This window comes from Chroicocephalus ridibundus, chromosome 2 (genome assembly GCF_963924245.1).
Source record: "Chroicocephalus ridibundus chromosome 2, bChrRid1.1, whole genome shotgun sequence".
Lineage (NCBI taxonomy): Eukaryota > Metazoa > Chordata > Aves > Charadriiformes > Laridae > Chroicocephalus > Chroicocephalus ridibundus.
In genome coordinates, this window is record NC_086285.1 from 128,900,589 (window position 1) to 128,912,948 (window position 12,360).

General features: G+C 37.7%; 1 protein-coding gene across 1 annotated transcript in view; it reads right to left on the minus strand.

Annotated features, from left to right (window-relative positions):
- The window catches only part of CA8 (carbonic anhydrase 8), a 53,437-nt gene that overhangs the window by 10,764 nt on the left and 30,313 nt on the right, over positions 1-12,360 (minus strand). Inside the window, exons 6-8 of the mRNA XM_063326923.1 lie at positions 11,687-11,735; positions 8,885-8,997; positions 2,693-2,865 (exon numbers count right to left, since the gene is read on the minus strand). Coding sequence (XP_063182993.1) covers positions 2,731-2,865; positions 8,885-8,997; positions 11,687-11,735 — 297 coding nt within the window. The 3' untranslated portion in view covers positions 2,693-2,730. The remainder of the gene's footprint in view (positions 1-2,692; positions 2,866-8,884; positions 8,998-11,686; positions 11,736-12,360) is intronic.

Genomic DNA, 12,360 nt, shown 5'->3' on the forward strand with positions numbered 1-12,360 from the left:
TCCCCATCTGCTACTGAGTCTTCATAGCAATATTCAGCCAATGCCAGCAGTCCCAGCTTAAGGCCCATTCCTATGAAAGAGGGAAGGTGTCTTTTCTGAGGATGTCTGAGGTCTGTGTGAGGAGCTACTGTTCCTCAACGCCTTCCTCCTGGAGAGAACTCTGTGAGAAAAGCACTACAAAGTAGGTAGGATTGTTTTCTTCTCTTTCTCCCCCTTTGCATAGAAGAAAGATGATCAAAGCCACATGATTTCTATTTACACTTTATATATCTAGTTCCCAGCCCTCCAGAGACAAACTCAATAGCAAGAATATATTGTGAACCCTTGATTGGTTCAGTGCTCTTTGGACCGATGCATCCAAAACTAAAAAGAAGACCCAGCCAAATGAATTTCTGATAAATAATTCAATCAGGTGTAGAGAGCCAAGTGCTATTTCTTCTGTGGGTTACACAATGCCACAGCTCTTTCTCATTGCTTGAAAGTCCATAATTAGCATAACCCTACAGTGTCTACTATCATTTTACATTAAAAATTCCATCATTTGGGAATTAAAACTGCAGATTATTTTGTGAAGCATGGCCAAGATAAATCTTATTATTTAAAACAAATCTTTACAGGTATTGACAAATGTAATAAAATTTCAAATATGAAAGCAAAAGGGAAATTTTTACATTTCAATTCCAGCATTGTAAAGGAAACTCTTTCATGCTTAAAATTCAAACTCAGCGTGTCAAGTAATTTCACTGTTACAGACTTGAATTACCTGCACTGGCCCGAGGGCATTATTCACTCTCTGAGAAAAATTGTACTTTAATATTGCTACGATTTTCCCAAGTAATTTTTATGCAGAAGCTGGGATGAATTTGAAACATCCATTTCAAGATTAAAGTGATGACATTTGGTGACTGCAGAGAACCATGTAATTGAGAACTGGACTTAGGAATGTGCCCAAAATTAAATATGGGAATGAGAAAACAATATTAATAAAAGGACCACTGTTTTGCTTTCTTTGCTTAACTTCTGGGATGTGGGTATTAAATAAGGTTATAAAATACAAATAAACCCTTACTTCAAAAATGTTTAGATACATATACTATATTGAGTGCTTACACTATATGGAAAGACTATGAAATTATTGGCCACTGTCCCAGCCCATTTAATAATTTCTGTCACATGCATCAGGAAAGATAATCTTCCCACTCAGTTTTAATGGATCCGTTTTTGGAAGCATTGAACTATCAATCTCTTTTAGGGGTTATCTACTGACTGATAAACTTTTAACTTCATATGAAGTTGGGGGCTGGACCCAGAGCATGCTCTGAAGAGGCTTAACTCCACAACCAAGCCTGACGTGAACTAAGGAGTTACACCATTGACCTAGATAGGGCAAGAATTTAATGTGCAAATAAATGTCCGTACCCAAAAGTGTTTATCAAAAAACTTTCAGCAGCTTGCTTCCAGGTGAAACTCTGAATGAATTGGTTCTCTTCTGAGTATATGGCTTTGAAGAAATGTGCAGACAGAAAAACTGATGCTTGTATATAATGGATTCTACCAGTAAAATAGGGTAATAGGGAGTACCCAATTTTTTTTATTATGTTAAGAAGTAGTAGGACTTATTAAAGAAAGCAAGTGAACAGATTAATTCTTTTCTTGAAGACTTCCCAGATTAACTGTCTTACTCTTTGTATCAAGGTGGGGCCACTTCATTATAAAATCAACCATAAATGTTGGTGTCTTGACTCACAACTTTCAAGGTTACTAGTTGTCTCGATAGCAAATTTTCTTCAACTCTCTAAGAATTTCATTACCAGGTTTTTCATTATAGTAAAACATTTATTAACTAAGTATAATGAGGTTTAGGAGTAACTGTTGAGCATTGAGGGAATTTATCTTGTAACTGATAATGGCTAGGGGAACATTACATGGGAGATTTTAATAACTAAATTGGGGATAGTCCAGGTTCACATGTGTATCAGCTCTTATGTATAGAATCCAACGCCATCCTTAAATTCTTGCTCTGTGAGCCAATGAAGGCTGAAAACATCACTGAGGACAAGAAGCAGCAACTACTTTGATGAATGAAATATGAAAAATTAGCCATGACAGAAGTTAATTACTTTCCTCTTCTATCTGCACTAGTTTTGCCCAAGATGCAGTCTTGTTGGGAAAGAACAGCATTGCAAAGCAAGGAGAAGGGATGCAAAAAAATAGGCCTCCTTCGAGAATTAAAGGCCTCCTTCCTGAGTTTTAACCCCCTACCCTGGATTTTAACAGATAACACTAGAAAGATTCGCCAACGACTGGTCTTCTGAAAACACAGTAAGAAATCAACCAGTGAACCTCATCAACTGGGGAAATCTACCACATAACCTAGGCGTGCTGTGCTGTTGCTCACTGCAGTAGGAGAAATTTAAAGCTACAAGAAGTAACAGTGATCTAACACTGCATGATCCACTGCCTACTGAAGTCAATAGAAATATTTCAATTCACTAAATCATGTATTAGATTCCAGGCCACTAAAGAACCAATAGTAACCAAACTATTATACCACAGGATAAACAAAACAGTACAGTGTCAAAATTTACAATTGTGACATTAGCTAAAATGAACTCAGTGCGTTTTCTCCTTTAGCTAGATCTCCCTTATGAAAATTATTTCGATGTTTTGATTTTTCTAAGCTTTATCTTACCTGAATAAAGATTTATTTTTGTTGTTCTTCCTCTTCTGCTACTGAAATGCAGCCCTGATGACTCTGTCGCTAAGTGGCTGAGTTGGTCTGAAGTTATCTCCCAGGATTCCATCACATCCCTCTAAAAGTTCAGCACCTTTAACATGTGTCCTCAGTCTACGAAATTCCTCTATCTGAAAGGCAGAAAAACAGACATGAAGAACCTGAGATACATTCTTCACTATGGGACTAATGATCAAAATCAACTTTGTCCAGCAACTTTTGCAGCTTTGAAACTTGGAGTGTTCAGGTACTATATAATAAGGTCCATATACACCATTAATAACATTTTAAAATAGTTGTCAGCACTGTCAAAACATTTATAGAGAAAAATAAGAACTTTTATGAACACGGTTTGGCAAACTTATCCATTGCTTTTTCATAGCTTCTATTTTCTTAACCAGGAGAATCTGAACAGACTCTCAACTTTAGAGGAAGTCTGTTGACATTTTATACGGAAAAATATGGTTTTTACAATCAAAACAAAATACCACTTCAAAAGTTCTGTAGATGTAGGTGCTAAGTGCACTTCGAAAATCAAATACAGCCAAAAATCAATATAAAACATTTCAATTGGTCCAAGTCAAATATGTTTCCGGTTTATAGACTCTGTGTAGACTTTTCTAAATCTAATCTGGTGTAGGGAAGAATGTGAGCTGCTTCCATCTCCATCCCTGATATCAGCATCAAGCTCTGTGTGATAAAAAACTAAGAAAATCAGTGCATATCTCAGCAATATTAGACCTTATTGTTCAACAATGCTGTTTTTAAGAGTCTGGTATTTTAAATAAGTAGTTACAACTACTAAAAAAACTGGGTTTGTTTTTGCTTTGGCATATTGACAAGCTATCTTAGCTGGATACAGCAAGCCTACTTGAGGGCTGACTCCGCTAGCCTTAACCTTTGTACTTGTACTGACCTTGTGATGCCTCACTATCCAGCTCAGCTGCAACTTGAAACTGAAGATACACAGAAAGCAAAATTAAGTATTTAATCATTTTATCATCTAAGAGATTATAGAGAGTTAATTTCTCCATGAAAAACAGCCTATGCTGAGAATGCAAGTGTGATTCCAGAATTAAAATAAATGAGGTACTAAACAGCAGGTAGTGGCATTTTTATTCTTATACTGCCTGCAGAGAATACTTTCTTACTGCAACCTGAAAGCCTTCATTGCTGTTTTTCACTCTACAGCAGAATTGATACAGACTTATTTACATGATATAGAGGTTAGCCCTGCTCTGCTTTATTTTCCTCAAAAAACAGCGTGCTTAGAAATCAACACTCAGGTTCTTGCAGCTGAGATATAAGGCAACAGCTTAGACTCAAAAGACAAAAAGCAGAAGGAACTGTAAGGCTCCTTGAAGGTGCTTTTAGAGGCAAAACCCTGCTTTGGAAGATGTGGTTTGTTTGTTTGTTTGTTTGTTTACAGTAAACAATACCACTACAGGCTTGGAACTGAAAAAGTCTTCAGGAGTCAAGTGCTGGTAAATCACTGAATGGGTGAATCACTTTCACCATCTGAATCAACTCTGGAAAGTCTGAAATAATTGTAGTTTAGGAAGGAGCATTTTACAAGAATGTGGCTTTTGTTTGATCTTTTGAAAATGAGAGACTTCAAACAAACACAGATGAAGGAGAGGGAAGAGCAGACTCTCTGCAAAGCTGGCATTTGCAAGCTGTCTCCTACTATAACTACAAATGCTCTGCCCCAATCCCCACAGTGAAGTCTTTCTCTAGGAGGCACTCCTCACAAAGCAGCTTCCAGTTTTTTCAGTCAGGAAAGCGGGACTAATCTGATCCCCATGCCTGCTCTTCAGTCGTCAGGAAAGTCAAGAATTCCAGCCCTGCTCCAAGGGGGAATTGCTTCTGAGATCTCCAGCCTCCTTGTTTAGTCCTTCATATTGTGGTTCAGAGCCCCATGACAAGTGACCCTCTTTACACGTGGTCTGCCTCAATCTTGAAAAGTGTTTCTGTCAGAAAAGGACGCTAGCTGTGCTGCCACTGCTTTCCCTATTAAATTTCCACATGATGAGGCAATATGTGTGCCCCACTCATCCTGCTTCGTCTCGTATGGGACCACTTACTATCTCCATACAACCCCTCACAAGTCAATGCTGTACACCCTGTAGGACTGTTGCAGAAATAGATATTTGAGAGACACACGGCTAAGCAACCTTGGATATTCACCCACTTTCAACAGGTATAGCCATTTAGAAAAGTTTTTCTCATGCCCAGAAGACACTAAGGATGACGTAGGCCTGTTCACGCCAAAATTCAGGATCAATTCTAACCAGGGAAGGGGTAAATCCACAATGTTAACAGTCACCTTTCTACTAAGTAAATACATTTAGTCTATATTTTGTAGAATTTTGCAAAAATGTTTTTACCACTTCTCTGTATTCAGATCCTGAACACTGCGTTTTTCCGTTTCGCTTAAATATTTGCTGAAGAATGGAACATGCATGTTATCTCTACAAATATTTCTTTGGTTTGAGGAACAGAAGTATTATCCTGATTAAAAATTTCAAATACCTCACATCACCTTCCAAGAACACAGACCTGCGTCCTAGGGAACAGAATACCGTGAACCTCTCAGAGTGCTTTATTTCACAGACTACATAAATTTTGCACAATTCCCACTCCAGCTCCATATGCTACTTACTATTTATGTTCTTTACGATGTCTTCATTTTGAATGAGGTAGACAAAAGGACTTGAGACCTCGCCATTCAATACAAGACCAGTTAACTCCGAGAATGAGTACAGCAGAACAACAGCTCCTTTATGCACCGTTGTTTAAAATCCCTGCTCTGAGTGGCTTAGACAACGCACTTGTTCTGGTTTCAGGGAACCACAAAGCACATTATTCACAAATGTCCATTTTTTTTAAAAATATAGTGGAGAGAAGCACAAGCAAGTCTTTTTGAATTATCTCCTGCTCTTTACTGGCCTAATAGTAGGGATTTTTCTATTTTCTCCCATTGCATTTCAGCAGTGTGCATGCATGGGCGAGGTGTCTCACAAAAGGAGTCAGCTCCATTCTTTCTGGGTTGTGTATTTCAACATAAGACAAATGAGGATGATAAAAACCACAAAAGGAAGGCAGGAATATTGAAGAAGAGCACTGCAGGGTACAGCTTTCCAGATAAGGTCCTTTCCACTGAGGTCAGTACTAAAACTCCAAGAACCAGATCTGCAAAGCCCTTATTCTCCAGGGGAGACATGTCGCCGGCCCACTTTATCCAGACCTCACAGAACCACCCGTGAAGGAAACGGCCCTCTGATGGAAGTGAAGCTTCATGTCAAAGAAAATGACTTGCAGTGAGGAAACAGCATCGGACTCCAGGAAAGCACATCCTGATGCTGCAGTCCTGGCTTGCTCTTTTGCCATTCGTATAACCAACACACCCAGATCTCAGCTGCTGAAGTGAGGTGCATATGGAGATTAATCTCTTTTCACTTAACATTGACTTAGATCAGCAGCAAATCAACTCATCAGTTGAACTTTGCTATCTATAAATGTTTTCAGGAGAAACAGAACAAGGTTCTCTACTTTGCAATGGTCAGTCTATTATGCCTATGACAAAATAGTTACTTCTCTATTGTTTCAAAATAAGCACATGTGAAAATACACAGATGTGACCATGAACTAGACTTGCAATTTCATTCATTTTTTCCCCTTATGACCCACAGTTTGTTAAGCTAATCAATATTGCTATGTTAATTACAGCAAATGAGAATGTGAATGAATATCTTGTCTCCAATGTATTAACTAACTTCATCAGAGGAAGGCAATAGAACCTATTCCATATCAGACTGTGTCATTCTTTATTGTTTCTTGTTATTGACACTCAGAAGTTGATTGCTTTATGGCCTGACAAATGAAAATAGCAAGCCCTAAATTTGTTTCTTACCAGCTATAACCACAGATGCTACTATTATTTATATAAATCACTTGAAGTTTCATAAGCTGTGTTCATTGTTATTCCACAGAAGAAAGTTCTACAAGTTAATGACATGTAAAAATAATGTATTTAAATTCATTAGCAATGCATTTGCACTGATATCTATGCTTTAATACAACAGCAAGCTTAATAAAACCAAATGCCTTTACCAACCTTCCAAGGATGATTCAAAATGGTATATGCTATACTACATCCTCTTATTTTCCACAGACAAAAGCCCTTGCATTTCTAATCTCTCCTTAAACGGAATCTCTCGTAGGCACTCATGCCCACACGCACAAAAGAGGCCAGATACTTAATTGCAGCCAAAATGCTAATTACAAGTTAAAATCTTGGATGTCTAGGCTATAGCAAAATATTCTGGCACCCCCAAAATCTTATTTTGGGCATCCTGGAAAACTCTCAGTCCCTCTTGACTTTAGAATCCCAGAATCACTGCCTCTCACTTACTTGTCCCTGTATTTATTTTCAGTTGTCATCTGAAAGCCGTATCTGATGCAAGTAAAATTTTTATCCCACCTTGGCAAAAGTCTTTCATGTTCTTAGTAAGTCTTTTCTGCACAACCTGGACTTTAATGCTGCTGCACTCACAAGTAGCAGTGAGGATTTTTTTCCTAATTGATGCTGATCTACAATGAGTGAAAAGTATTGTGGATCATCTTGGCATCATCTTGTGACTGGCCACCAACTGGATTTAACTCCATTCACCACAACTCTTTGGGCCTGGACATCCAGCCAGTTTTTCACCCAGTGAAGCGTACACCCATCAAGCCATCATCATTGGGATTTACACCAGTGGCACAATATTCTCTTTGGAAGACTTATCCCCTTCACACCATGTTCCAACATCTTGTTTTCTTGTCGTATATGAGCAGAAAATAATATTAACTGAAGTTGCATTTCTCTGCTTAATTCCTCTTTCATTCACCCCCCCTGCCATCTCCCACCACACACGGATGGCTTGAACTGTGCTCTCCTCCGTGCATTGTGTGGATTAAAAGGGAATAGAGACAACAGAATCTGCAACTAGCATGAAATAAAATACCATACAATGTCTCAGTGTTATAGGTATGGTCTTTATACTTCTGATTAAGTCCTCCTACTCACCCATATCGTATCTGGTGAATTAGCTGCCAAGTTACAAAATGCACTCTGAAAGTTATTCTGAATCTAATAATGACAACAGAGTTCTCTTTCAATTTACTCAGTAGTAAGCAGCCATAAGACTGTTCCTTTCATAAACAAATAAATATTAGATTCAACAAATAAGTTTATTGGGAGCTATAGCTTTTATTCTATAATTAGAACCAGAATTCAGTTTTCATATGAAAAGAAACATTGCCAATTTCAAATTGTTAAAATTGTTAAAATATTATGCTGGGATTACTAGCAAAATGTTAGATTATTAAAACTGAAAAAAATTAAATCTGAATTTATCATCTTTTATACTTTTTTCCTTTCTGTTTGCACATGCTTCAGAGCAGACAATGAAAATTAACACGTTCAGCTGCAGGGATTCTAGATAAAACCCACATTCCTCCAGCTGGGACTCACAGACTTGGGGAGAATATTCATCAGGAGTTTTCATTGTGTTTACTGGGATTAGTTGTAGACAGATTTGAAATGTTTTCTACACAAAGTCTCAAATGACTGTTGGACACAATTAAAAAAAAACCACTTTAAAATGCATACATGTGAAATCAAATTTAAATAGGTAGTTTCTATTTGACATTTATTATAAAACAGAATTAAAAAAGAGCAAGATAAGTTACATATAGTTCAATGCAATATAGCTAGCCTGTACTATGTTAACAATTTTCATTCTCTGGCACATAGTGTCTCCCTGTGCTTTTTTGTTCCTTTAACATCAAAAAGCAGTGATATTTGAAAGCTTACAATTACAAAGAACTGAATTTCTTTTGCCCATTGACTTCTTTCTTTCTTTTTCTTTTACTTAAATAAAGAATTATTTTAAATGCAGATGATAAACGATAACAAGGTTTTTCATCTCTGACCTTTGCATTGCTTTCAGTGACTCAAAAGGCTTAACCTTTACTTGAAAAGCCATGTACTGATCTAATGGGATCTTCAAGGAGAACAGATATAATGTCCTGATATATATATTTGCACGCTATAACCTTTAGCTCATAACCATATTCCAAGGTCACTTTAAGCACAGCCGTTACCTGCACTTGGGACACAGTCAAAGGATAGCGAAATAATATCCAGGTGACACCTTCACTGCAGGGTGGAATGGTTAGAGAGCCCTCGTATACCCAGTAGTCACGCAGAAGCGGATCTGAAATTAAAAGAAATGTGGAATTTTAATGACATTAAGGAAGATAATTGTGTCTTTCAATTATGACAGCTTATGGTAGCCATGGGCTTTCTCATATGACGACACCAGTATGCAGTAAGCTAACGTGTGAATTTATAACCTGCCAAGCACTGTCCAATACTTTCTCATGTGAATGTACATGAGCTTGTGGTCATTGTATTACCATAACTTCCCTCTGCAGATGAGTATTTTAAAGATGAAAATGCCACGTCATAGATGTGAAAAATAACGTGCACAACTCCTTAAACTAACACAGCAAATGAATAATATGGTGGGAAAGAACTCCTGTTAGTGTCAAAAGCTACAAGAAACATCCCGTTTTGAAGGCAGAGGGGCGGTGGTGATCAAATTTTAACTGACTTCTACATTTAGGATGTGTCTCAAGGATTAATTTATCTCCTTCTTTAGAAAAAGTCAGTGAAAACAGCTCAAGACAAACTTTTCAGTTCACAATTCGTATTTTATGAGATGCAGTGGTGCCTCCTAGCTTTACAAAAGTCAGTTGAATTTCACAGGAGAAGAAAAATTAAGGTTTACTTAAGAATAAACTTACTTTAGTAAGTTTATAAACTTACTAATAGGTTCATAAATAACTGCTAGAATGAACAGTTGTCTCTCAAGAAAATGTACAACAATGCTTGGTTTCTCCAAGCAGAGTTTTTAACTCTACATGCAATACGTTTGATTTTAATTATCTCAATTTTAAGACCTCAAAGATTCCAGTCACACTGCACTTTGTAAGTGAGACTACACAGGGCTTTCCTTTGCTGCTGTAGGCCACACTCACAAATAATTCCCTGACGCAGCTTAAGAAGCACAGAGAGGAAACTGCCTGACTGTAAAAGAGGGGACAAGAAACAAACCTAGAGAGGAAGTGCAGACAAAGGCTGGTTAATCATGGCATGGAGAGCTAGGGGGAAGGTTGTCACTAGCTTGACAAGGCCAGAATGGGAGACTGGAAACAAATAAACTCGCTTGGTTGACCTAACCAACCTGTTACTGCCATTTCACTACTAGCTCAGAGGAGTATCAGTAGAATTAAATCTTGCTAATGAACCCTGTGACTGTCAGTGAATGGATTTTGTTTTGTAGGTGTAATTTTCTTTCTCAGTTAGGGAATTACATAGCAAATCCATTGAAAGCAAGTTGCATGATCAAACACTCAAAAGTTAAGAACTGCAAGAATTAATTCAGCCCATCCTGTGCATGCATTGTGACAGCATCTTGTTACATGATCACGTATTTCTTTTCTAGAGAACCTTTCATCATTTACTTGTATAGACAGATGATTTTCTTTTGAAAAGCATCTACTAACATTTGGCTTTCTCAGTACAATATGTGGTCCTTGGTCTTCTTTTTCCAATGCTATTCAAATTCTGCTCATTAGAAGGACCACATTTTCTCATTTTTACTATTTCTAACGCACTCATTTCTTCAGTGTCTGAGTGCTTCACAAACATGAACGAATTTATCCTTCCAACACCCCAGAGTGGTGAGGAAGGACAGATTACCCCCGCACTTTAAAGCTGGGGATCTGAGGCACAGAGAAGTTAAGGTCAAATGCATCTATTCCTTTGAGGTGTTACGTATGAGATGCTTGGAACCTGATTTCTCAGAGTAGTTAACTTTCTATAGCACTTAATGTAGTCAGAGCACTGCTCCCATTGACTTCAGTTGGAGGTGTAAGCACTCAGCACTTCTGCAAATCAGACCCCATGATCTCAAGTCGGGCACCTAGAAAATGAGGAACACATAGTTAGAGATGACTTTTGAAAATTTTGGTTTATGTGACTTGATCAGCATCAAACAGGAACTCTGAGGCAGGGGTCCTGTAAAAATAACTCAGGGTCACGCAATTAAAAGATCTTTTATAACACATATGCATGAAGGGGCATGGGCAGTCTTAATTCCTGCAATTCCTAATTGCTGAGCACTTGACTTTGCAACCTAAACAATATTCTTTTAATATAATTAATATAGTTTAGTGTAGACCTGGATTACTTTGCAAAATTAAAGTTCTTGCCACTATGACACGGAATTTAGCTCAGAAGGATTCCTTGCAGAAACATGTGTCTTGTAGAAATCCATTTTTTAAAAAGTCGCCATTTTTTTCAAAACACGGTAGAGGAATTGGGTGTTTCTTACTATTCCTCTTTAACTTTTAGATATATGAATTTGAATTTATCTCCCGTTGTCTCTTTGTATGCTATACAACTGTCATTGCATTATGGCATTGTCTTTTGATGCTGCCAAAAAGCTACCTTGATAAGTGGGTAACCTTATGCTTTCTTGAGTGAAAACAGGCCTCTGTTTAAGGAATACCAGCTTCCTATTTTTATGCCGAAGTAGAGGAAGGTCTACACATAGCTCCCTCTCTAGGTGGGATGATAAATCACCAAGAAAGCTAGCCATAGCATTGCCAGCAGAGCATGGACTACAGTATCACATCCCACTCACCGACGAAGGTGCAGATTCATCGTGAATTCCAAAGGGACTTCATCCCTATCCCTGTTAGCACCACTAGGTGCAAAATGCATTACTACCTCGTGGGACACTCTCTTGGGCTTGCAGTTAGGCTATGCTTTAGATCAAGATTGTCTCTGCAATTAGCTAGTAATCCACACACACAAAAGTAAGCAAAGGCACCTACCTGGCAATAAAGAGTTGGGATTAAAACAGGGTATTGTTTTGGACTTTCCCTGAAAAAATGAATACAAATCAATCTCATCTCTAGTTTCTTTGAAAATGGTGATGAATAGAGAGGTAAAACACACTGTGTGTTCTTGTAACATTAAGCCTTGAATTCCTGTGCAAAGCAACCTCATTAATAGCCCCATTTGATCATTGTTGCATTTGTCCTTGCAGCTACACAAACACATTTTTTTATTCTATTTTATATTTTACTTCTACGGTTATCTCAGTAATTTGTTAACTTTCTGCCTTGAGTACCTGGGCTCTTTCCAGGTCCCAGCCTTGAAATTCTCCACATGAAATTCAGGGGTTCCACACAAAATGAGTTTAAAAAACAAGGGCCAAGGTGAGCTTTTCCTTGACTGATGTGGATAACACTTAACAAAGTAAACTGGTTCCACATACTTAATGCAAAAAAAATTTATGCATGCCAAAAGTATGTTTGATGCTGACCCTCTGAAAGTCATTAGTATAACACGCTCACAATGACCAGGCCTTTCATGACCTTCCTCTACTTGGTTGTTCTCTCAGTAACGAAACTACAGAGTTCCGTACACTATTGTTTTCTTTGACACATTCATAAACAATGAGTTTGTAATATTAAACATCATGACTGAAGTTTACCATATATTA